The 26,346-nt window shown below is 45.8% G+C and overlaps 2 protein-coding genes across 7 annotated transcripts; both read left to right on the top strand.

Annotated features, from left to right (window-relative positions):
- Positions 1 to 257: 257 nt before the first annotated feature.
- On the top strand, positions 258 to 10,067 carry LOC123032160 (nuclear factor of activated T cells 2 interacting protein). Of its 2 annotated transcripts, none has more exons than XR_006416446.1 (8): positions 258 to 1,049; positions 1,145 to 1,264; positions 3,682 to 3,821; positions 3,912 to 3,983; positions 5,594 to 5,774; positions 6,179 to 6,323; positions 6,487 to 6,649; positions 7,817 to 7,887. XR_006416446.1 is itself a non-coding variant. In XM_044447856.1 (8 exons), exons 1-8 carry the CDS (start codon positions 1,038 to 1,040, stop codon positions 8,165 to 8,167), a joined length of 936 nt encoding a protein of 311 aa, XP_044303791.1. In that variant the 5' UTR covers positions 265 to 1,037; the 3' UTR covers positions 8,168 to 10,067. The 2 variants fall into 2 exon arrangements, 1 of the variants encoding a protein (XP_044303791.1); XM_044447856.1 differs by lacking the exon at positions 6,487 to 6,649 and adding an exon at positions 8,009 to 10,067 and having other exon boundaries at positions 265 to 1,049; positions 7,817 to 7,923.
- Positions 8,216 to 25,245, top strand: SPNS1 (sphingolipid transporter 1 (putative)). Of its 5 annotated transcripts, none has more exons than XM_044447851.1 (13): positions 8,216 to 8,287; positions 14,329 to 14,633; positions 14,860 to 14,925; positions 15,071 to 15,207; positions 15,777 to 15,928; positions 16,164 to 16,230; positions 16,435 to 16,577; positions 18,525 to 18,683; positions 20,289 to 20,478; positions 20,677 to 20,742; positions 22,529 to 22,627; positions 23,945 to 24,116; positions 24,959 to 25,245. In XM_044447851.1, the coding sequence occupies exons 2-13, from the start codon at positions 14,417 to 14,419 to the stop codon at positions 25,051 to 25,053; spliced, it is 1,563 nt and encodes a 520-aa protein (XP_044303786.1). In that variant the 5' UTR covers positions 8,216 to 8,287; positions 14,329 to 14,416; the 3' UTR covers positions 25,054 to 25,245. The 5 variants fall into 5 exon arrangements, with proteins under 5 accessions (XP_044303786.1, XP_044303789.1, XP_044303785.1 ...); XM_044447854.1 differs by lacking the exon at positions 8,216 to 8,287 and adding an exon at positions 13,582 to 13,786 and having other exon boundaries at positions 14,329 to 14,530; positions 15,055 to 15,207; XM_044447850.1 differs by lacking the exon at positions 8,216 to 8,287 and adding an exon at positions 13,586 to 13,786.
- The last annotated feature ends 1,101 nt before the right edge of the window (positions 25,246 to 26,346 follow it).

The following is a 26,346-nucleotide window of genomic DNA, read 5'->3' on the forward strand; positions in this document are numbered from 1 at the left end:
AGTAGAGGTGGGGTGGGGGGGATTCAATATTGGGTAGAGGGGGAAAAGGTGAATGCCTTTTTTAAATACAAAAAGCTTTTCTTTAAACTAAATTAACTCCTACTCAATGAAAGAATAATTATTTTCCTTTTGCCTTTTAATGTCTTCTTTGTCTGCGTATGCTCTCTCTCTGTATGTGTGTGTGTATATACACACACACAGAGAGAGAGAGAGAGAGAGAGAGAGAGAGAGAGAGAGAGAGAGAGACTAAATAAATACTGTCAAATAATATTTATATAGAGTTGAAATTACTACATATGAATAGTGAAGAAAACTGACAAGAAGAAAATGGATGCATTTCAGACATGGTCCTGGAGGAGAGCTCTGCAAATACCCTGGACTGACAGACTGATAAACAAGTGAGTCCGAGTTCAAATCCAGGCAAAGCTTTCGCTAGCAGCAAAGACGACAAAGCTGACGCTGTCATGCTGTGGGCAAATCTTGAGGGCAAAACTCTATCGAGAGGACGAGTCGAAGGCACAAGAACTAAAAGAAGCCCAACTACGAGATGGATTCACTCCATAAAGGAAGCCACCGCCTTGAATTTACAAGAACTGAGCAGTGCTGTCGCGGCCAGGATATTTTGGAGGGCTCATTCATAGGGTCGCCATAAGTCGGAGGCGACTGGACGGCACATGACAACGACTAAATTGGAATATAAGTCATTCCCCGCACCAGCTACACTTGGCATGAACAGCTCGGCAGGGTGGAAGGAGGAAAAATAACCCAGCAACCCCGACCCAGACAAACCACCTCGGGCGCCTCTCCCCCGATTTCCCCTCCCGCCTTATATAAACAACAACAACGCGTCATTCAATAAGAGCTCTGAAAGAAGGAAAACTGCAATCCCCAGGATTCCCAGCACACAGCGGGGGGCGGGGCGATCTAACCGCGATGCGTCTCTGAGACGAGACTGGCAGGGAGGTGGCGCCCAATGGGACCGCAGGGAGGTGGAGTGTGCTGGATAGCGAGACCAATGAGAAGGGCTTGCCGCTGTCATGGCGGAGACGGTAAATGTGCGAGTGGGTGAGCTGCATGGTTTGGGCTCGGGGGCTCGGCGCTCGGGTGACGCCGCTCTTCTCCCCTCTTCCCTCCCTCCCTGCAGGTGGATGCCGACTCCAACAGCGACTCCGAGCCGGAGGGCATCCCCAAGAAGCCCCTCCTCAAGCGCCGCCGCTTCTTCGCGGATAGCGCCGTCCCCGCGGTCCCGGTCTACTCGGAGAAGGTGCGCGCCTGGCGGGGCTGCCTCCTCCTGGAATGCCCCGGTGGCTCTCGCCAAGAATGGTCCCCGCTCCCCTCGCGTTGAAGCCGGGGCGGGGGTTGCCTGCGGTTTGGTATTGGGGGTGGGGGGTGGGGGGTGGTGGTGATGCCCTTTTCTTCGTGTTGATTTTGGAGTACAAAAAGAAGCAGGGCACAGGCTGGTAGAATTTTGTCGAGAGAATACGATGGTCATAGCAAACACTCTTTTCCAACAAAGCAAGAGACGACTCTACACATGGACATCACCAGACGGTCAACGCAGAAATCAGGTTGACTATGTGCTCTGCAGCAAAAGATGGAGAAGCTCTATACAGTCAGTAAAAACTAGACCAGGAGCTGACTGTGGCTCAGATCATGAGCTTCTGGTTGCAAAATTTAGGCTTAAATTGAGGAAAGTAGGGGAAAGCACTAGGCCACTCAGGTATGACCGAAATCGTATCCCTGATGAATATACAGTAGAGGTGACAAATAGATTTAAGGAATTAGATCTGATAGACAGAGTGCCTGAAGAACTATGGACGGAGGTTCGCAACATTGTACAAGAGGTAGCAACTAAAACCATCTCGAAAAAAGAAAAGAAAGGAAATGCAAGAAAGCAAAATGGCTGTCTGAAGACGCTTTACAAATAGCCGAGGAAAGAAGGGAAGCGAATCATGGAGAAAGCTAGGGAGTTCCAGAAAAACATCTGTTTCATTGACTATGCTAAAGCCTTTGATTGTGTGGATCACAACCAATTGTGGCAAGTTCTTAAAGAGATGGGAGTACCAGACCATCTTATTTGTCTCTTGAGAAATCTATATGCAGGTCAAGAAGCAACTGTGAGAACTGGACACGGAACCACTGATTGCTTCAAAATTGAGAAAGGAGTTTGGCAAGGCTGCATACTGTCGCCCTGCCTATTTAACCTATATGCAGAGCACATCATAAGAAAGGCGGGGCTAGATGAATCACAAGTTGGAATTAAGATCGCCGGGAGAAATGTCAACAACCTCAGATATGCAGATGAGAACACTCTCATGGCAGAAAGTGAAGAGGAACTAAAGAGCCTCTTGATGCGGGTGAAGGAGGAGAGTGCAAAAGTTGACTTGAAACTCAACATTAAGAAAACTAAGATCATGGCATCTGGTCCTCTCACTTCCTGGCAAATAGATGGGGAAGAAATGGAGGTAGTGAGAAATTTTATTTTCCTGGGCTCCAAGATCACCGCAGACAGGGACTGCAGCCAAGAAATTAAAAGACGCTTGCTCCTTGGGAAGAAAGCTATGGCAAATCTAGACAGCATACCAAAAAGCAGAGATATCACCCTGCCAACAAAAGTGTGTATAGTCAAGGCTATGGTTTTCCCAGTTACAATGTATGGCTGTGAAAGTTGGACCATAAGGAAGGCTGAGCGCCGAAGAATTGAGGCCTTTGAATTGTGGTGCTGGAGAAGACTCCTGCGAGTCCCTTGGACAGCAAGGCGATCAAACCGGTCAGTCCTAGAGGAGATCAACCCTGACTGCTCTTTAGAAGGCCAGATCCTGGAGATGAAACTCAAATATTTTGGCCACCTAATGAGAAGGAAGGACTCCCCGGAGAAGAGCCTAATGCTGGGACCAATAGATGGCAAAAGAAGAAGGGGACGGCAGATAATGAGATGGCTGGATGGAGTCACTGAAGCAGTTGGTGTGCGCTTAAGTGGACTCTGGGGGATGGTGGAGGACAGGAAGGCCTGGAGGAATGTTGTCCATGGGGTCGCAATGGGTCGGACATGACTTTGCGACTAACAACAACTCTCTACTCAAACTTACTGGCTCTCTGAATTGATTTTGAGCTGCCTTGCCCCCTGCCATGCTGATTGGCAGATACATAGGATCATGCCCTTACTGACCCTTTCTTCAAGAATACCTGGATCCTAACCCACATCCCAGTTCCTTATTATAACCCTTATTAATCTGCTCTGACAAATCCGGGGAGAGAGCTGCAGTATCAGCTTCCAGCCACTAATCATCCTCATTCAGAGTCCAAACTATTATATGATTTTATTATCACAGAACTATTCTATGAAAGTCTATATCTGATCCCGTTGGCTTGCTGGATCATTGTTTATCATGGGGACTTTTTAAATAGCTGCTGCTTATTCCAAAGCACCTTTGTTGTATAAACTGCTGCAGGGGCCCCATAATTTGTGCTTGCATTGTTGATTTGCCTCGATCAACCTCCTATAGCTCTAATGTGTTCCTTATATTTTTGTAAGCTTGACTCTGAAACTTTCCCTCTCACTGGAGAGAACCCTGGAATCCTAGCACCCTACTTCCACAGTGGCTAGTCCATCTTTCCTCTTCACCCTAGCAGTCCTGGGAGGAGTCCTGAGTTCTCCACATCTTTGCCTCTAATCCACAGGTTCAGAACAGTCTCCAGCTTTTTTCAGACTCTTTGAAACTGCCAGCGCAAATCCCTGAGCTGTCTTCCACATCTCAGGTCCTCAGTGTATCAGATGATGAGGAAGAGGCACCTACAAAGCATGCAGAGGAAGAAACAAGGTCCGATTTCTTCTTTTCCTTGTTCTCTCCACTTAACTGGTCTTGAAGCTCCAATTAAAACCATTCCTCTATCTATCCTTCCTTCTGCAGATGTAAAGACCTGTCACCTTCATCTCCGTCTCCACCTCCACCACAGCCAAGGAAAACAAACTGTGAACCCCGGTAAAAGGCTGGGATCATCTGGAAGGGGAGTGGATTACATAGAGCATTGCAGGAGAGGGGGACAGTGAGGAAGAAGTAGAGCAGCATCCTTTTTAATTTTAATTTTTAAAATGTACAAATACAAAATAAACCATATAATGAAAGGAAAAAACACAAAATGCACAAAAGAAATAATGTAGAAGAAAATCACCCTTAGTGCACCCCTCAACCAGGACTGTGGCTGTATAGTATTTTTTCTTTCATTTTTCCACTGGTTCGGAAATACCCCCTTCCATCTAAAATTGCATTACATCCATTGGAGGTTTAATACCCTCCCCTTATATTAATATGTTAATAAACAGACCCCATATATTGTTAAAATCAGTTTTCTTTATCAGTTCTTTTTTTCTCCTTAATCTCACACTTGAGCTTATCATTAACGGCTATATTCCAAACTTCTTTATACCATTCAATTAACTGAACGGCTCCTGTTTCTCCTTCCAGTTCTTTGCTATTATCAGTTTTGCTGCTGTTACCAAATATTCCATTTCCATTTCTTTTCACAAAAGTTTAACAACAATGCTATTTCAGGATCCACTTCAATTTAAATTCAATATCTTGCTAAGCTCCTTAAATATCATCCAAAATTTCTTAATATTGATTATCCGTATAAAATAATTTTACTGGCATCATGTGCTAATTCCATACTAATGTATAAATTTTCCTTAATTCTAATTGACATACTTTTTAATATTCTCTAATACCATATTTTCCCCCATTGATCCTCGTCTATATCCTTCTCTAAATCCATTTCCCATGAAATTTTAAAAAGGTCATGTATGGCCTGGCCTCCCTGTCTAAAGTGGAGCAGCAGCCTAGATTTGTTGGGGACCATTATACCTAGTTATTGCAGTAAAGCATGGGTAGGCAGCCTCACTCCAATTTCCCTGACAATTTTCCGCATGGGAAGTAAAAAGAGAAGGAAAGGGGTGATACACCCACTTCATGTCTGGCCTTGCCTACAGCTAGCTTACTGTCAGTTTGAGGGCCCCAGTAGATTCTCTCAAGGGAATACAGGAAAAGGGTTTTCCACTCCTGCAGTAAAAACCTTTTCAGCCTGCTACAGTGACTGACATGAGGTATCTTTAAGGCATCCTATGCTACATCACTGTCACCTGGAAACTGGTGCAAACCCTGGATTAATGTCATTTGCTATATAAAGTCCTAATAAGTTGTGTTTTTAGCTACTTTAAATTGTTCTACAAAATTGTATGCTTTTTATGATGTTTTATTTTTGAGTTGTCATTTTTGTGAACCATGCAGAGAGCTTGGCTGACGGGCAGTTTACAAAGGAAGCAAATCAAATAGATATCGTTCAAATGAAAAGGAGAGAGAGTGTGTCACAGTGGTGAGAGTAGAAGTTGAGAGAACCAGTTTCTGGTCCCCACTCAGCCATGAAGCTGACGGGCTCATTTCAAGCCAGTCACAGACTCTTAGCCTAACCTACCCCACAAGTTTGTTGTTGTGAGGATAAAATAGAAGGAGAACATAAGTCTTCCTCCTCTTCCTTGTTCCCCAGATGGTGTGCTTAGGGTTTTGGTTTTTTACTCAGATTTCTCCTTCCTTCTCAGTGTTTGTAATCAGCTGCTCAGGAATCTGACCTCTACACTCTCGGCAGCTCAGAAGAGCTTGCAGGAGGCAGCGTCAGGGGATGACGTGATTGTGATTGATGCTCCAGGGCCCTCAGAACCCCAGAAGTTGGTGCTGAAGATCCGATGTCGAACTGACCTCTACCGAGTCTCAATTCAGATGGTGAGACACTTTGGTGTCTGCTTCCTTGCCGTGAGAAACTTGCCTTGGCTACCATTCCTTCTGCTTTTGTAGTTGCCACTCAGGCCTGGCTCTTGTTTTCTTCTTGCATTCTCCTAGTTCATTCCCTGCCTCCTTGTTGCACTGTATATTTGGGGCCTCCATCCCCACATCCTCACTATAGACCAGTTTGTCACTATCCTGCTCAAAATCCCTTTAGGCTTTAGTATATAGGTTTTCCTTTTCTGCTTTCTGACCTTCCCCCGTGCTGGTAAACTTCACCAAACAGCTATGAAACAAAAATTAAGCCAAATATTCTTTCTGGGATACAGAAGAGAGGGGCTCTGCCTCCCTGTTGTACTGGCATATGGTGGCATATGGTGTTTCTCCAACTTTCCACTTCACAGACTGACCCTCTTCAGCGGGTGGTCGAACATATGGGGCAGATGCTGAAGGTTCACCCCAACAGAATACTTCTCCTGCTCCGGGATCAAGAACTCGCAGCTGATGCCACTCCTGCCAGGCTGGGCCTGGGTGTGGCTGATATAATTGGTAAGTAGATGAGGAGCCTCACTTCTGCCAAGCCATATTGGGTGGGTTCATATGACACACGAAACCTTTAGGTTCTTGGCCCCAGGGGCTGTGATGCAGCTGATTGTCTGTCAGAAAGATGGGCATATCATGGCCGCCACCTCTCCCTTTGATTCTTCTGCAGGCAGGCCAGGGGACACCACTGGAATATCGAGGTCCCCCCTGGCCCTGATTGCAAGTCACTTCCAGCAATGCTGCTGCACAACTTAAAAAAAAGAGGAGGGGTTATGATTGTGACAGTGGACTGTCAAGCATCTGTGAGGTGTCTTTCCAAGGACCCCCAAGTGGTAACCGCCTTTTTAAAAAAATTTTAGTGAGACTGTGTCTCTTTTGCTCCCCAAATGGCCCCATATGAACAAATGGGCCCGGTAGAGGTGAAACACAGGACTGCCAGGTAAGTACTGGCCTTGGCAGGTGGTTGCTGGCCAATACCAGCAGACACCCCTACTCTTTCCAGTACTTAGGACAGGCTGCAGGTAAGTATCCCCCCTTTACCTGCTTTGCATAGACCTGTGAAATTCAACAGGTTGGGACCACGTACCTCCTTGCAAAGCATTGGTGTGCTTTGCAGAAAAGTAGTTTTCTCCCCCTCTGTAGCATGATCTCCTTTTTTGGGGGGTGGGGGAGATCTGGTGTCCCACCAGCTTTGCAAGTGCTAGCATGGGACAGCCTGCAAAACTGGAGGGGGCCTATGCTGGGATCCCCTATTTTTTAGTCTCTACCTGCTGTATTTGCGCAAACGGCAGTTCAGGTGGGAGAGAAATACACAAGGAGAACAGCTATTTGTGCAAAGAGTCTTGCCATAAAACGTTTAAAAGGCAGGGTCCTTGGAGGGGCATTTTGGGGATTACGTTGGGCTTGACAGACAGCTTTCACAATATCAAAAGCCTTTTTAAAAGTAAAATGGTAGCAAACTTCCGAAGGCTTGTGATCACAGCATGGAGGGGGAAGGTCTTTGCCAGCTGTCTCCTCTGGTTCAGCTACGGTGCTTCCTTCATGGCGGGCAGTGGCAGTCACTTGTTATGTCCTATTAATTAATCAATCAGTCAGTTAATTGGGATCTTTCTGCCTGTCCAATCACTTTTGTCTCTGGAGAACTCACAATGACCTAGTGGGTTGAAGCAGCCTTTCACCACCTGGTGCCCACCAGAGGTGTTAGATGACAGCATCCATAGTCCCCAGAAGGTCTGGTCATGTTGGTTGGGCATGATAGGGGTTCTCGTCCCCATCAGCCTTTGGAATTGGAAAGGCTGAGCTCTGTGTCTGGGAGAACCCAGGCTTAACTCCTCAGGGAGCTTGCTGGGGCCATTAGGCCAGCGTGTACCTCTCAGCTGAACTACCCTGATGATGTAGGCATAGGATAAGAATTTGGGGAAAGGCTGTATACTCTGCCTTGAGTTCACTGGAGGAATGGTGTGGCCTAAATATAATGTTTCCCTGGGTATGACTTACAGATTGTATTGTGGAGACAGCTAGTGGAGAGAGTGCTGACATAGGAAACCTGCAGCTCCGAGTGCAAGGGAAAGATAAGAGCTCCCAGATGGAGATTACGGTGCGGAAGGTAAGGAGCCTGAGGTTTGGTTGAAGGGATGCCTGGTGTGTGTGGGAGTTACTATAGCTGTTGTCCTCTTGTTTTTTTCCTGCAGGGGGAGCCCTTGGAAACACTTATGAATCACTACCGTCAAGCTCAAGGGCTTGGTAGATGTAAGCTTGTTTTCCATTTTGATGGACAGCGTTTGATGGAAAACTGGACCCCAGAAGATCTAGGAATGGAGTCTGGTGATGTCATTGAAGTGTGGATTTAGAAATCCTTCCACCTCTTAGAGGGAGCCATGTCCCTTTGAGCTTTCTCTTCTGATCCCAGCTCCAACATATTTAACTCTGCCCTCCTTTTCATCTTGCTGGTGCTTATTGTTGGAAGTCAGGTGAGCCACTTGACTTGTAAAACAAACCTGAGACACTCTCAGGTTTTTATACAGTTCCTTTCCTACCTATTCTAGTACACAAGGACGAGAAATTATTGCTTATTTCTTCTCCCCTTTCATTATTTTCCTCCCCACACTTGCTTTTTAAATATATTTAATAAAGTTCAATTTTACCAATCCCATCTTGTGAAATAGGGAGAGAGTAACTGCTCAGGCATAATGAGAAAAACATTGAAGGAAGAGTACACAATGCATGCCGGATACATGCTTCTTTTGCATCAGTGTTTTTCCGCCATTATTTTTAATCAAGCTACACAGCTACACATTACAGTCAGTGCAATCCTGTGGCCCCTAGACAGTGTCATGAGAGCCAAGGAATTTTTCAGAGTCTCAGCTTCAATGTTGGAAAACAACTTTTATGCTAGTGCTTAGAATCTGTGTTTGAACTGTGTTTGCTGCAACCCTGGAGGAAGGATTTAGTGGCTACTCCAGTGGGAGGAGAGGAGATTGGCACCATCAGGATATGACATATCCTGGCATTGCCTCAACCTCCATCCCTCCCCTCCAAAGTGCTGCAGCCAGTGTTTTGCAGGGTGCCTGCAATCCTTCGAGTTTGGAGGCTTGGGACCTTAAAATGTAAATAAATTTCTTCCTAAGCTCCAGCTGAACATTGCCTTGGGACTGATGATGTGAAAGCTCATCCATCAACTTGGTGATGGTGTGCTACTGGGGAGCTGTACCCTCTGCCTCCCAGAAAGACCACCACAGCCTGGTCTTAGCAGCATCAAAAAGAGAGCTATGTCAGTCCTCGCTTTTCTCTTTCATCCCTATCCTTTTAATAGTGACTATTAGATTGTGAGACTGTGTGCAGGGACTGTCTTTCAATATTTAGATCATTTCTGAGTTTTGTGTTTACTAATAATGTTGGCCTGTTAATTCTGTAAAACTCTGCACTGCCTTCCCTTTTATATGTATTGTCTGTCTTGATGGGTATAACTTTTAACCCTGTTTTCCATTGTTTGAAATATTTTCAGCAGGTTCTGTGATTTAAGGAACAGTTTTGAAATTTTATCTTGGAGTAGACAACCTGTCACTGTCCAGATGATTTGACCTACAATTCTTACCACCAGCCTAGCCAAGGGTGAGAAATGAGGGAGTTGTAGGCCAAACTATCTGGAAGGCCAGAAATCTCTGACCTCTGCTTAATCCAGAAAACTAAAAGACAACACAGAATCCTGACTGGTGAGCAGCATTTTGCTTAATGGGGCACAAATTTTGCATGTTAAGTAGCATGCAGCCATTTGTGGGAATAAGAAATAATGACATTCCAAAGGAGTCTGTTTGCAGTCCAGCAAAATAGTACATTATGAAGTATACACAGAAGCTGCAGCAAGATATTACACTGTGGAATGATTAACAATGGTAGCCAGTGATGTTTGTTGCCAGTCTGGCCTGCATTGTTTCCCCCAGGCACAGTATTCTGTAGCTACTGAGTCCTCTCTGGGCTGTTCAGTATGTTACATAATTTTGCTGTTTAGCAGAATGCAACTCACCAGCCACCTAGACCTGGTAACTGATGACTGCCTAGTTTTTGCCCTTACAAGCAGGCACGAAATGCAGGAGATTGATGGAGACTTCGCCAGTTTGCCAGTTGTAGCTTGTGAGCTGTGTGGAGCTTGCCAAGGTGTGAGTGCTGTGGATCTGGTTAGAGCAAGGCTGCGACCCTACACCTACTGATTTATGGGATTATATAAGATGACTATAAAACGTACTTTTCTAAGTGCTGTGTGGCTTTTGAAATACACTACAATAGATCTGTAAGGGAATTAATGAGAAGCATTGGTTTTCATGGCAGGAGGAAAAAGCAAAGCAAAGATAGTAGATCATGGGGAAGGGCATTAAAATTGCAGGTGGTTTGGTCAAAGCAAATATTAAATGATGTATGTTGGGGCCTAGTGACAGATTTTATTTTCCTGGGCTCCAAGATCACCGCAGATGGGGACTGCAGCCAAGAAATTAAAAGACGCTTGCTGCTGGGGAGGAGAGCTATGGCAAATCTAGACAGCATACTAAAAAGCAGAGACATCACCCTGCTGACAAAAGTGCGTATAGTCAAGGCTATGATTTTCCCGGTTGCAATGTATGGCTGTGAAAGGCGGACCATAAGGAAGGCTGAGCACCAAAGAACTGAGGCCTTTGAATTGTGGTGCTGGAGGAGACTCCTGCGAGTCCCTTGGACCACAAGGCAATCAAACCAGTCAGTCCTAGAGGAGATCAACCCTGACTGCTCTTTAGAAGGCCAGATCCTGGAGATGAAACTCAAATACTTTGGCCACCTAATGAGAAGGAAGGACTCCCCGGAGAAGAGCCTAATGCTGGGACCAATAGATGGCAAAAGAAGAAGGGGACGGCAGAGAATGAGGTGGCTGGATGGAGTCACTGGGGCAGTGGGTGTGGGCTTGAGTGGACTCCGGGGATGGTGGAGGACAGGAAGGCCTGGAGGAATGTTGTCCATGGGGTCACGATGGGTCAGACACAACTTCGTGACTAAAAACAAGAACAACATGTTGGGGCCAAAAAAAGAAAAACAACAACAACAACAATTTTCCCTCTGTGTTGATGGGATCTGAACAAGTGGTGACTGATGATGAAAGAGACTGGAGCTGTGGCCAGCAAACATTGACTCAGTGTGCAGCTGCTGTGAGAAAAGCAAAATCTATGCTAGGCAGAATTAGAAAACGCATAACCCTCCTGCCAACATCATATTTCCCATGTATAAATCCATGTTGTGACCACACTTGGATTACTATGTACAGTTTTGGTAACTGTTCCTTAAAAATGGTATTGTAGAGTTAGTATTGGTTTTAGAAAAGAGCAATCTGAATGATCAAAGGGTTGGAACAATTCTATGAGGAACGATTGCAACATCTGGTACTGCTTAGCTTTAAAAAAAAGTGAAGAAGAGTCAATGTGGAAGAAGTGCGAAATTATGTGAGGTATGAAGGAGGTGGATAGGGTTTCTCCCTGTCTCATAATACTAGAACTTGGGGTCATCCCATGAAGCTGAATGGTGAATAAAAGGAAGTACTTCACAAAACTTAATCCATGGTATTTGCTATGTGCTAACACAGAATATAGCTACCAATATGGATGGTTTTAAAAGGGAATGAAACAAGTTTAGGGAGGATAAGGCTAACCATGGCTACTAGCCATGATGGCTATGGCCTACCTATGGTGTTCCTCTGTGTACTGGTTGCTGGTAGCCCGAGTGGATTGATGCTACTTGAGGATTTTGCACAGGCAAAATGACAGAATGCTGAATTAGGTAGATCCTTGATCTAATTCACTATGTCTCTTGTGTTATGAAGGCAATGGAGGTTTATGGCTGTAAATTTAAGAGGGGAAGCCATGTTAGTTTATGGTTACCACAGTATATACTCTTATGACCCCTTAAAAACCACTCATATTTAATGTGCTGTCAGCTTGTGCAAACTAGAATGTTGTGTGACCTAAAACAGTGGAACCACAACTTATTCATAAGGGAAAAAAGTGGGATATAAATAAACTCAAAGCAACTTAACACCATTGTCTTCCTGCTGCTTTCAATCTTATCCCCACACCAACAACCCTGTGAGGTAGGTTGGGCTGAGAGTCTGTGACGGGTCCAAACTCACCCAGTTGGCTCCATGGCTGAGTGGGGACTTGAACCCAAACTGCCTGACTTCCAGTCTTGTGCTCCAGCACGCTGGTTTTCATATCTGTTAGGATTTACGGTTTCAAAAGATGTTGTTTGTGGTAGCAAAACGAAGGTGCAGCATAACCCTATTTAACTCTAACCCTACTCAGAAACATCCTTGCCTTGCTCTCTTGCTGTTGCTTCACAAGGCTGGGGATGGTCCTCCTCCCCACACAGATGCTGTTATAATAAGCTGCCCTGTTGCTGTACAAAGCAATAGGTATGACTTTCGTTAATTAAATCATGCAATCATTGACACATAAACAGGCCTGAGAAAAGCCCTCTTTTCTAGAAATCAACATGTGCGCATCCTTGAAATGTAGCTGACACTAGCCAGGCACCATTCCAAAGAAGGCTAGCTGGCACTTGCCAGATGACATCATCTCAAACAAAGGACAATTCACACCAGCCCAGCCCGCCTCCTCCTGTTCCTATGTAATAGCAGCCCATCTTCCCCGCTCCTTCAGAGCATCTTCTTTGGTATGCAAGTGGGAAAGATCACACCGCTGCAACATTTGACATCTGTAACCTCTTGGAAAGTGTTAACTATGTTACACCTAACCTTACAATGATCAATGTTTTAAAGGGCCAACTGAGGACTGCTCAGGGTTGCCATCTGGAATGATTCATTGGCAGCCAGTTATTCTCAAGAATGTATCTTTTAAAAGCAAACCTTCTTCCGTTGTGTAATTTGGGCATATGCACACCAGGACATGGACCGTTCAGTCAACACTCTGAGCAGCAGGGGATAGAGACGTGAACTGTCACCAACACCACATCTTGGAATCATCTATTCTTAATATTTTAGGCAACAATCCTATGCATGTTTAGATAGGAAAAATTGTAGGAGTTTCTTTTTCCTATCTAAACCTCCAGCACTTTCTTGCATGCCACACCTGAAAGTGTAAACCTGAAGGCAGGGACTGTCATGCTACTTCAGCTGTTCCGGAAGCCTTTTTAGCTAAGGGTGGAGAATGCATATTGTACGTAAATAAAACTTAAGCCTCCCTAAGTCTAGCCTTCCAGATGTGCTAGACTACAACTCCCAGCTGTTAGGGAAATTGTAGTCCAGGATACCTTGAGCATACTGCATTGAAGAAACCTGTTCTAGAATCCATTGCCAGGTGTCTTTTTGGTTTATGGTGGGGCACAGCTCTTTTACCAAACAATGGCATTCAAGATGGTGACCAAGGAAAGAGGGAGAAAGACATCACAGCCACAACTTGGGTTTGCTTGCTAAGAGGAGAATATAGTGGTTATGGATTTAAATATGCGGGTGACATTTCGAGATATGACTGACAGTTCACTAGTTGCCATGGAAACTGGGTGTTGGTGGTCGTCAATAGATGCTGGGTGTACTGGTGGCTCCTGCCTATTGCCTGCCAGGTGGAGAAACTGGAGCATAGTCAGCAATGAACTGGTAACCATGACAACTAAGGAGGAGGGCAGGTGGTCCCTCGCGTGAGGCGGGGGGGAAGGAGGCGCCGCCGCTTAGGGACGGGCTACTACCCGTACCAACCTAGCTACGCTCTCTTCCGATAAAAGAGGGTTCGCCATTGGCCTCTTGTTGGTGTTGTGACGCGGAAGAGAACGCGCTGCGGAATGGGCGGCTCGGTCGCTATGGCATCCACGGCCGCCTCTCAGGTGGTAGCGGAAAAGGCGGGGAAGAAGAAGAAAGGAAAGGAATCATGTGACAGGCAGGGTTTTAAAAAAGACAACAACGCGGCTCACGTGACCTTTCCCGGCTGCTCCGCCGAGGCCGGGTACGTTTGCCGCGGGCGGGCTGGGTGGCGCGGAGGCTTCCCGTTTCCTCGGCCGTGATGGTGTTCAGTAGATGGGCCGGTGCTTGGGCGCCTGTCCTGGTCACGCACTAGAGTTAGAGCTGGGGGCGGGGAGGGGGATTTAAGGCTTGTGGGTAATTACCGCCTTAGGAGGCGGTCAGCCTGAAGCTCTTCTTGGTGCGGGGTGGAAGTTTGTGGTCGACGAGGCGTGTTTTTCCCTTTGTAAGGTGTAGTTTATATTTGCTTACTTGACTGGATCTACGCTTGAGGGGTGAGTGGGCATTTTGCCGTTTCTCGGATCACCTTCTTGACCACTTTTATTTATTTATTTATATGCTACCCGGTAGCCAAAGCTCTCTGGGTGATTTACAGCGTTTTCTAGAACAGGACCCTAAACATACCATATAATTCTTACAAATTACAAAGTTCTAAAACAACAGCCCAAACAATGTTTGATACAAAGTAGACCTGTTAAAAACACCTGACCCTGATACCCGGTATTCACATTATTCACTCCTCTACAGGGCTTAGAAGGGGCTGAACCCACCCCTCTCCACACTCTTTGCCTCTCATCTCTGATCGTCCGGGTGGACCCACCTTGTTCCTGGCCATATGGCATCACATTGGCAACCCTCCATTGATACAGCCCCCATTCTGGCCCAGGCTGATGACACCGAGGAAGAGGAAAAGGAGGGCCTTCAGGCCGGGTGCAAAGGGGACGAAGAGGTACAGGTCCTCACTGGGGTTTCCTCTAACCATGCTGTTCTCATTGTGGTAGTCCTTTTCCTTGTCAACCTGCTGAACTACATGGATCGCTTCACTGTGGCTGGTAAGAATGTTTGGGGTGGCATGGGATGGTGGCTGGACTGAGGAGTTTTTCTTCCTAGCAATGTTAGGTGGGTGGGCATGTCGAACTTAGAGCAAGGAAAAGTATTTGCCCTCCCCCATTCCTCTCTAGTTTTCATTACAGAGTTATGGCCCTATGGTGCTAGGTGTGAGGATACTTTGTCTCAACTCCTCAGTGGTAATTCTGTGAACCTTTTGCTCTATATCAGGCGTTCTCCCTGACATTGAGAAGTTTTTTGGGATTGATGACAGCAAATCCGGACTCCTACAGACAGGTGAGGCGCAAGGTCATTGGGCTTGACCCTCTTTTTTTAACTCCCCCACCCCAGATTTATTGTTAGGGACAATGTTTGTTGTAGTGGAGTTAGAGTGTAACCCTTGGTAATCATTAGTTCTCTTAACAGGTTTTTTTCTTGGCAGTTTTTATTAGCAGTTACATGGTATTGGCACCAATTTTTGGTTACCTGGGGGATCGACATAATCGCAAATACCTGATGTGTGTTGGGATCTTCTTCTGGTCAGTGGTGACTCTGGCAAGCAGCTACATCCCCAAGGAGGTATTTTTTTATGTGGGAAGGGCTTCTGGGTAGCTGAGAAGATTATATGGGCTAGTTGCCATATGAGCATGGAATTCATTTTGGATAGGTCTGTCTTCTCTCCTAACTGAGAGAACTTGGCACCAGGGAAGGTCTGGCATTGCTGCCCACTGAGGGAATTAATATTCCTGATTTTGCCTTGAAGGCTGCCTTCCCTTCTGAGTAGAGTATATGCTGCATTTAGCTGTGCCTTTCAAATACATTAAGAAAACTTAATAGCCAAAACTTTTGTTAAGTCTTCCTGTCTGGTTACCTAGAGGAGATTCTTGCCACAGGCAATTAGGAAAGGGGCTATTTATAAAAGGCATCTCAACACAGCTCAACTCTGATAACTCATGGCTTCCTACCAAGAAATCCTAGGAACTGTAATTCAGAGAAGAGTCTTGGAAACATTTTCTAAAGAACTTGTGATACTTGCTTATGACTGTAGCTCCCATGATTTTGTAATATGATGTTCTAGGCTTGTTGGACAGGTGTTTTCTCAGTGGTGTCCTTTCTGTTTCTTGCTTTGTTTGTTTCCTCCAATATAGTGGTTCTCGTTGTTGCTGCTGACTCGAGGTCTGGTGGGTGTGGGAGAGGCCAGCTACTCAACCATCGCCCCCACCATTATTGCAGATCTGTTCGTAGGTGACCGGCGTTCCCGCATGCTTAGCTTCTTCTACTTTGCCATACCTGTGGGCAGGTATGAACGAGCTGTCTTCTGTGGTAAGGAGGGAGGCGGTGTTCTCTGAGACTGGTTGAATTTGGCTGGCGATGCTTGTTTATTGTAAATTATTATCAAAGTCACATACATATATTTATAACGTGCAAAATAAGCTATGCCGGGGTCCAAAGCTAAGTAAGTGTTAATTTGTTCTAGTAGAGATTGGAAAGCCTGCTGGTCTTGAGTCTGATCGTTCTTCCTTTTTCTTCTTCAGTGGACTGGGATACATTGTGGGATCAAAAGTGAAAGACTTGACCGGTGACTGGCATTGGGCTTTGCGAGTAAGTAGGGTGAAGATACGATGACATTGTTAAATGTCTGTTGTATTTTGAATATGTATTCCTTTTTATACTTCTCTCTGCAAATCTCTTTTTCACCAAATGGTTAGGCATTGCTTGCCCTCTACCCACCCACGTAGGTTTTGATTTTCCTTTGGTTCAGGATGCCTTGCAGTGAAATCTTCTTTTCCATGTTCTTCCTTGTAGGTGACTCCAGGCCTAGGGGCTCTTGTTTTGCTGTTGCTGGTAACTGTGGTGCGTGAGCCACCTCGGGGGGCTGTGGAGAGATGCTCTGATGTACCCTTGCAGATTACTTCATGGAGAGCTGACCTGCGGGCCTTGAGCCGCAAGTGAGTAAGAAATGAGAGCCCCTGTAGTATAATGATTAGCATGTTCAACTGGAACTTGAGAGATCCATGTTCTAGTCCCTGCTTGGCCATGAAGCTGACTGTATGAGTTTGGGCCAGTGACCGATTCTCAGCCCAGCCTATAAAAATGGAGAGGAGGACAGCCATCCAAACTATCTTCAGTTCCTTGGATGAAAATTAGTCTATAAATTTATTAAATAGGAGGCTGAATTTTTTGCCACCATGTGGGCCAGATCACACCTTCTATTTGCATTGATCTGGAATAATCTACCTTAGTTTCATTAATTCCAGATCAGTGTACTTATTTTCCATCTGTGATAGCTTAAATGGCTCTGTATTTAATGTCTAGTTGTCTGGTGATGAGGAATTCCATATGTTTTATTATTTCATCCCAGTAAATGAGAGGATTCAGGGTAGGTCTGACCTTTCTTTTGACAGTTCAGTTGATTTCCAGGGTGGCCTTGTAGAAAATTAAAGCTCGTCTCTTAAAAAAAATGACATGGCAATGCAAAGGGCTGTTGGCACAGGGCTGGAGCACCGTCCCATTCTTTCACCAGTCCACTTGGTGACATGCACTGTTCTATTTTTACAAGACAAGGGCTGAGAAGCCTATTTTTCCAGAAGGGCTGTGGAGGATAGCATTTCCAAACCAGCATGGAAATGCAAGCTACTTGCCTCACAGCAAAATAGATAAAAATAAAAAGGCAGGCCAGCTAGTAAGTTCTGTGGTCTGTCTTACAAGGGTTGCTCAAGAGAAACCAGGAGAAGAGCAAAATAAGTTGCTTAGGGAAATCTCTGTCCTGGGGCAAGGACTGACAAGCAAGACGGACAGGCATCCATCCGTGGTGGTGTGTGCCCATGTTTTTTCTGCTGCGTTCCAGGAAAACTTATGGATCTTGACTGCAAAGATTAGCCATGGAGAACAAGTTTTCTTGTAGGATACCTTCACCGCTGTTATAATTGAACTGATGTGGTTGCAAGGAGCTGTTCAGTATATTGTAGCCTGTGCTCTCAACTCACATAACCTATGGCCTGGCCAAGCCCAAACCTGAATGTCTTTTGAAACGAGTCCAGGATCTTTGCGACATACTCGTAGGAGAGAAAACAAGTCAGGACAGAAAATGTTCCTTGAAGGCAGAAAGTTCTGCAAGCTGTTGCTTTAGACCTGGGTCATTTAGTCTTTTTAATAATTGTGTTTTTTGAGGTGTCTTCTTTATAAGCAAGTGCCACCTGCACATTGTGCTTCATGAACAGCCCCCAGGAAAGTCACTTGGTGCGGGCTTTGCCTTTAAGCCATGGGGCTGGAGAGCAGGCAGCCCTGCAGTGTGGAGAGAAGGCAGCTATGCCACTGCTAGGGCCGCTGACGCTCAGACTCTCTCTGGATGTGTTTAGTTTTCCTTGCTTCTTGTGCTACTTCATGGGTACGTTCATTGAACACTCATGGGTCCTAGCTAACTTGTAATGGGACAGCTGTGTGAGCCTACTACAGTATTCCCTAAACTGGTGCCCTCCAGGTGTTTAAAACTATAGCTCCCAGGATTCCTCACTGTTGGCTATGCTGTCTGGGTCCGATGGGAACAGAATGTCACAACTTCTGGAGGGACCAACTTGAGGAAGACTGTTTTAAGGGCTGGTTCACCCTTGGATATATATGCAAGTTGATTCCTCTTGTCTGGCAGGTGTGTGAACCAGATTCATTTTAGAACATTACATGTGACGTGATGAGAGAGTTCCGTCTGGTGGTCTAAATGTGTGATGGCTCAGATGTAATCAGTTCATGCTGTGATCATCAACAAACCTGCATGAATCCTCCCTCAAATGTCATGCTTTGAATGGGGCGAAGGGCTTCGCTGTAGGAATCCTTAGTGCTATAATATATTCTCTCTCTCTCTCCCCCTCCCTCCCCCTTTGTGTCTGTTCATCTGGCAGCCGAAGTTTTGTGCTCTCATCACTAGGCTTCACAGCTATGGCCTTTGTAACAGGTGCCTTGGCTCTGTGGGCACCTGCGTTCCTCTACCGCTCGCGCCTGGCAGCTGGAAGCCTCCAGCCATGCCCCCCAGGGAAAGTTTGCCGGGGTGATCCTGATAGGTGAGTTAGCAGTGGAAATGGCATTTGTTTGTGGCTTCCAGCTGTGCGCTCTCTCCCAGGGAACATCTGGCTCAGCACGGGCAGCTCCACTGCTGCTCTCTCTTGATACCACTTTTCCTCTCTGAGTTGCTGTAGCTTAGAATGAGCCACAGGTTGCAGGACTTCCCCGGTACTGAATGTTGTCCTTGCCTGACACTCCCTAGGCAGCCTTAGAGACACTGTTGTGCCTCAGCCTACCATCTCCCACATGCGGCCGATAAGTGTTGAATGGCTGCAGGGCTCTTCTAAAGCAGCCTGATGGTTGAATTCTGCCCTGAAGAGGCTTTCAGGGGCTGCAGCAGGAGGGACTAAAGCAAAAGGGACTGGGACCAAAATATTCTTGTTATAGTTACTGCCAGTAACTAAATATTTTGATGTTACAAAATTTGGGGAAGGGACTGCGCAAAAGTCAGGGAACCACAAAATAGTAGTTGGGAGAAAAGGAGCGGGGCTCAGGGAAGAGGGCATGGCCATCTGGGGAACCTTGGAAGGCTGGATTGGGATCCCTGGGAGGAATATATCTGATTCCTGGGCCCAGTGTTCTGCTCCCCTGTTACAGGGATTGCAAGATACCTTTTAGGAAGCATCTTGAACCTTTCCCAACATGCCACATAAATATAAGTTGAGGAGGCAGCTTTGTAGTTTGAAGGAGCAAGCTTGTTAGTTTGGGGACTCTCCTGGAGCCATTGCTGCCACTTGAGACACAGGTGGCCTCCGTGGCATGGAGTGCCTTCCATTACCTTCAGCTGGCAACTGCTCCACCCATACCTTGCCAGGGATAACTTGGCTTCAGTAATCTATCCTTTGGTAACCTGCAAATTAGATTACTTCAGTGCACCCTTTGTGGGGCTGCCTTTGAAAAGTACTGAAATTGCAGCAGCTGGCCTAGTGACTGGAACCAGAGGATGTTAATATGTCACCTATTCTGGCCCACTTACATTGGCTGCCTGTATGCTTCCAAGCTGACCGAAGGTGCTGGCTTTAACCTGTTGGGGCTTGCATAGCTTGGGACCAGAAAACCTGATGGTACCCAAATTTATGCAGACACTATGATCGGCCTCTGAGGCCTTCCGAGTGCCTCCAAGGGGGGCTTAAAGGGTGGCAGCAAGGGAGAAGGCTTTCTTAGTGGTGGCGCCCTGATTTTGGAAGGATCCTTTCCCACAGAGTCCTGCCTGAAGCCCGTCTTGTTATATTTTTCAGTACCAGGTTAAGACTCTCCTGTACTCCTAGGCATTTAATGGTATTAATGGCACATTGATCTAGCATTCATGTCATGGCAGTGTCCTTTTAACATGCCAAATATTTTTAAAAATATTTTACTTAAGCAAAATATTTGCTTATTTAAAGCAAATATTAAATAAGCAAAATTTAGGCATGTTAAATAAGCAAAATATTTGCTTTTAGCTGTTCACATTGTTTTAAACTTTGTACACTGGAATGTGATGTCGCATTTTATTATCTGTAGTTGTGACTTGTACTTTTATGAACTTTCACAATCCACCCAGAGCGTTTCAGATATTGGAAAGAATAGAAATTAAATAAAGTCATGTATTCTTATCCCCGCAGCTTCATCTTTGGCATTATCACTTGTGTGACTGGTGTGCTGGGTGTCACTGCCGGGGTGGAGATTTCCCGGCGCTGGCAGCGCACCAACCCTCGCGCTGACCCCCTGGTGTGCGCAGGTGGGCTGCTTTTCTCTGCCCCCTTCCTGTTCCTGGCGGTGGTGTGCGCTCGGCAAAGCATCGTTGCCACTTACGTGAGTTTGCTTCTCTCCCCACCTTTCACCTGTGACTTCGGCGCAACGCTTGTGTGCTGCCAGCTTTCCTTGGCAGTTGCTGTGGTGGTGCCTCTCCTGTCCAAGTAAAACAGATGTCCTTAAAGTGCTTTGGGGTCTTTTCAAGAAAAGCAGTATAGACACGTTTTAAACTTAAAGTGTTTTCTTCCATTTTCTTAGGTGTTGATTTTCATTGGCGAGATCTTCCTCTCCCTCAACTGGGCCATAGTAGCTGACATCGTTATGGTGAGAACCTGGGCACAGGGGGAACGTGCAGCACTGGCATATCTTGTAACGTTTGCAGGATCACGCCACGTACCGCTCTCCTTTAGAGCGGTTGGCAATTGGAGAGGATCGGCCCCTGCTTCACAGCTGCCTCATCTCCTGTGGCCTTAACGGGCACACAGTTGTAGGTCTTTGGTAACCTTTTTCAAGAGCGGCAGAATTCTGCCACAAATGATGCTAAATGGCTTTGGCAACCCAGCAGTCCTCCCCACCCCCACGTCTAAACAATGAAGCAGGAACATTGGCTGGCCTACCTTAGGGAGCACTTTGGAGGCACTCTTGATAGTCCTTCTAAGTGCTGTGGGCCATATTAAAAAAAACCCTCCTTTATCCTCCTCAGCTTGCAGTTGTTTGACGCACTCTGAGGAATAACCAGTTTAGTCTGTTGCAAACCAACAAATGCAGCATGGTTTAGTTAACTAAACAATCCTGTACATTGAGAGTGAGCAGAAAGGAGATAAGGCACTAAAGTGAGGTATCAGATTGTTCTCTCCTAGATCAGTAAGTACTTCTGCCTCCAGTTAGTTTAGTTTAGCAGGAACATGTATAATTTCAAAGCAAAGAACAATGCTGCCAGGAGGCCAGACGCTCACTGTTGGCTCCTACCAGGATCACCCAGGTGGAATGGTCAAAGCTGAGACACCAGACTAAGATTCATCCGCTCTGTTCAGGAGTAACAGTCACATTAGCAGATGAAAATGAATATCTCTAATAGTGAAGGGAGCACAGAAACCCTACTGGGCAGCTGTGGTAGTTGAAGGCAGTATGGTGGGGGGATCTTTCACAGACCACAGCAATGGTGCTCAGGCTAGCTCTAAAGTTTGGATCATGGTGCTAGAGGAGAACTTTATGAATACCTAGACTGAAAGAAAGATAAATAAATGAGTCCTAGATCAAATCAAGCTAGAACTTTCCCTGGAAGCGAAAATGGCGAAACTCAGATGTCATACTTCGTATCACAAGAAAGCAAGACTCCTTAGAAAAGGCAGCGGTGCTAATGAAAGTTCATGGCAAAAGAGAAGGAAGACCAACTTTGAGATGGATGAATTCCACAAGGGAAGCTACAGTTTTAAGTTCCCAAGGGCTGAACAGGGCTGTCATAGGCAGTACATTTTGGAGGGTGTGGATTCAGCAGGGTTGCTGCAAGTGAGAGATGACTTAATGGCATGTAACAACAGATTGCTCAGCTGAGTAATGATGTGATGGGTTGTGTTTGACTAGGTGCTTTTGAAGGTCAGCTAGGCCTGTATTTCCACTGGTCGCTTGCTGGATAGCGTGCTTTTTCTTGTTATGTACTGCTTTCCCAAAGTAGACCATCTAAGCTTTTGTGGGCTGGAGTCTCTTTTTTCATTAATTTTATTATTATTATTTATTTGTTTATATATATATATATATATATATATATATATATATCAGCCTTTATTCCTTCAAAGGAGCTCAAGGCAGCTTCATAATCCTCCTCTTCCTCCTCTCAGTCTTATCCTCACAGTAATGACCCTGTGAGGTAGGTTGGGCTGAAAGTCTGTGACTGGCCCAGAGACACCCAGGGAGCTCCGTGCCCAAGTGGGGACTAGAACTCAGATTGCCTGAGTCCCAGTCCCACCCTCTTAGCCACTACACCGCCCTGGCTGTCTGCCTGTATTCATGAAGTGTTATCTTCCCTTGACTGTAAATGAAAATTAGCACAGGGAATTCTGTTCCATCTCCAACAGGGGGCGCTAGTAAATCAGCTTTCTGCTTTTCGCAGTATGTTGTCATCCCTACTCGCCGTTCCACCGCTGAAGCTTTCCAAATCCTGCTGTCGCATCTCCTGGGTGATGCTGGGAGCCCTTACCTCATTGGTCTGGTAAGTACTTGCAATGTTACAAGAAGCTGCATTTTAATTTTATATGGTGTTACTGCACTTTAAAAAGAAGTTAAATTGTTTTTCATCTCTGATTTGCCTTGGGAGCATGTACACACATCAGTCAACTTCTTAGCACATGCCCCCTTTCTTCTAGGTTATGCCGTGTTGTTGGGTTGAAGATGCAGTGGTTCTAAATCAACATTCTTTCTGTTGTGAGAAAAAGAGAAAGGAGAGGCTAGGTTTTGCCACTCGTGGCAGTTGGGAGCATTTGGTTCTTGCTGTAGGCTCTGTCCTGAGGCAGAGTTCAGGCAGGATAATAGATGAAGGCCAATAAACAGACCCAGAGCAGATACACTGTTTGGTTTGTCTGTCTGGTTTAGAGGTGTTTATCTGGAGGGAATTGCACTTCCCCTAAAGGATCAGGACCATAGTTTATGGTGGTGGGAATGGTCTTGGATCACTGTCAGTAGAGGCATAACTGGTACTGGTGGGTTGGGGTTGTTTTATGGCATTTTTTTAAATACCTCTGATACACTATCTATAACTATGCCTATGTGGAGACATTCTTGCAACAGTTATTCAGTCTGGTAACCACCCATTTGGATTGTTGCTGCGTATTATTTGCTTTTGAAAAACAGTCTGGAAGCTTCAGTTAGCCCAAAACTCAGTGATTAGACAGTTAGTTGTGGCTGGCCAAAACGTAAACCACTTTCCAGTCCATCCCTGGGCCCAATGCAAACCCTTGGTTTGAACCTTCTAAGCCCTACGTAGCTAATGTTCAGGTGATGCAAAGAGTGCGTTTTCTCATATCTAGCCACTTGGATTCTAAGACCATTGTCTGAGGTTGTCCTTCAGGTTGCTGTCGTCCTGCCAAATGAGATGAGGCAGGTGACTACAAGAGAGGTTTTTTTTGGTGACGATTCCTCATCTGTGGAATACTCTCCCCAGAGAGACTCACATTATGCTCTTCGGTGCTAAATGAAGACTTTTTTTTCTTATTCAGTTTTTTAACTATTTATAAACCTTAGTACCGCTTTTCTGCTGGATTTTTTTAAACTTTGGTTTTTGTGCTGCACTGTGTTTACTGTTTGCTGCTGGTTTTTATGTGCTGTTTTTAGCTTTGTATATTTCACATTGTAAAGTATTGTGTTTAATTGTAAACCCCTCAGAGAATAGTCATTGAAGTTCTATAAGCAGGCAAGCATGCAAGCAAATATAATCTCTTTTTGATTCCAGTGGGTTCCCTTTGGGCTATGCCTATGTGCTGACCTTCTGGCTAGCACATCATCATTTTTATGGCCTTTATATTTGCCCCAGATCAGTGACCGAATCCAGCGCGATCGTTCCACGTCATTCCTGTCACAGTTCCGAAGCCTTGAATACGCACTAATGGTCTGTGCTTTTGTGGCAGTGATTGGTGGTGCCTTCTTTCTTGCCACGGCCTGCTTCATCCAGGCAGACCGCAAGCGTGCCGAACAGTACAACCTAGGTAAGCCTCCAGCTTCACAGAGTCAAGAATGAGCTCCCAGGAATGTTGGTTTAGAGCTGTCGTACTGTAAATGCACCCCAGTAGCAAAAATGGAGGCCCAGCCTTGGGGAGGTATGGGCCATGGGCATGTCCCATGGGGCAAGCGACTCACCTGCTGTGCAGCAGTGGGACTTCTGCATTAAGTATATCCTTTTCTTCAAGGAGCTCAAGGTGGCTTGCGTAATCCTACTCTCCCTGTTCGCTTATCCTCACAACAATCCTGTGAGGTAAGCCAGACACACAATAAGCAACTGGCCCACACTCTCCCAGTGAGCTTCATGGCCGTGTGAGGATTAGAAGCCAAATTTCCCAAATGTTAGCTGAACCCTAACTCTAACCACTGCACCACACTTTCCCAGGGAAGGAGAGGATCTGCTGCCATAGGTCTGCCATAGTGCCATTTAGGAACCAAAAAGGAAAAAAACAAGGGAGGCGGTACCAAAACAAATTGACGAGATGGTTTGGCAGATCTTTGGGAGTCGCCATTACAACAATTTGCAGGGCACCTGTCCTTTCTGAGACTGCCAGGTCCATTTCTGTGTGTGTGTGTACAAAACCATGCAAGATACAGTTCAACACCAGAAAACTATGTTCCTTTATTAAAAAAAATCTGTAAAAAAAGTTCTTGCAGCCTATGGGATGACAACCCTGGGTAGGTCTATTACCCTCCTGCAGTGGCAAGCCCATCAGGAAGAGGAGGAGAAGCCAGGAGATTGGTCTGAACCAGCTTCTCCTGACTCAGAGGCTTGACCCGCCTGCGCCCGCGAGCTGTGATGCTCACATCCTGTTCTTCTTCTCTTCAGGGCAGGTGCAGGAGTCACCCGAAGACGAAGACCGCATTGTGGTTCCTCAGCGTGGGCGATCGACAAAAGTCCCTGTCTCCAGCGTCCTGATCTGAGGCTCACCCACACTCTGTCTCCTCTAATCTGGGAAAGGAGAATGGACTTCTGGGCGCTCTGCTCCATTGCTACCGGAAGATGAGGACTCTTGGAATGGACTTAGGCAAAGGGCAGGGGGTCCTGTGAACGGCAGGGGGAAATCACGATTTGCTTGTATTTGGGATTTTTATAAAACACTAACTTTATTCATCGTCCTGTGGTATTGTTCATTTTTTTAATGTGGGTTGAGATGGCAGAACCTCTCCTTGTCACTGCCCCCTACTTACACTCATTTTATCTAATTCCATGTATCTTTTTCTTCATGAAATTCAAAATGGGGTATGTGTGGTTCCCAGGCAGTTGAGGTTCCCAGATAATCTCCCATTCAGCCACTGCCCAGATCTGGACCTGCTTAGCTTCGGTAAAGTTGCCACCTCATGTACTTTCAAGCCAGATGAGGATTTGGAGAGGTTCTTTGTAGGGTGGGGAAAACATGACTTATTGGCATGTAACTGTCAGAAGGACAGGGTGAGGAACAAGAAATCATGATGTTTGAAGAACTGCTATCAATCAGCCATTAAGAAATTTTAGACAAGAAATTAGAAGAACGTTTTCAGCTTTAAGAAAACCCTTGAGTTTTACAGGGCAAATCCAGGAGAGAGTTAACATTATAAGGAATACCTTCCCCCTACCAAAGCCCCTGGGTTTCTGTTGTGACCCACTGTGTGGGTTAAATGGATCACTTTTGCCCTTTTAAAATGGCATCGTCTTCCTCTGAAGCACTGGAGATTTGCCTCAGCAGAGGGAGATACTGAATATAATAGGACAGGCTTTTGTTGGTGACTAGAGGATAAGTGTCTGACTTTGACACACGCATGCAATCGACCCGTTAAATCATCTTGCTCAATGGCTTGTTGCCACTGAACATTGGAAACTGTGGCTGAAGAGCGCAACAGGGAGGCAGTGTCCTGTGCTTGGATCTGATATGGCTGCTTTTGCATTTGAAGCTGCAGCCTGTTGACTGGAGGACATGCATATGTGCGAATTCTGCTGCACTGCAAGGTTGGTGGGAACTTTTGATGACATCGGGCATGGAGTCATTTGGCTGGCTTTATTTTTCTGCTAGAATTGCCACGAGGTGATGTTTTTAGCTTTTTGTGTGCAAATGAGTGTAAAAATTGAGACGGCTTCCACAGTGGCATTCCAAGGGATGGTTATTTGTTGTGTTTTTGTAGCAACAGACTAAGGGTCTTGCAGCAACTTAAAGACCTGCATTGCATTGCTCTGTGTAAGCTTATAAGGGCTACTGCCCT

Source organism: Varanus komodoensis, unplaced genomic scaffold (genome assembly GCF_004798865.1).
Source record: "Varanus komodoensis strain SLA01 unplaced genomic scaffold, ASM479886v1 scaffold53, whole genome shotgun sequence".
Classification (NCBI taxonomy): domain Eukaryota; kingdom Metazoa; phylum Chordata; class Lepidosauria; order Squamata; family Varanidae; genus Varanus; species Varanus komodoensis.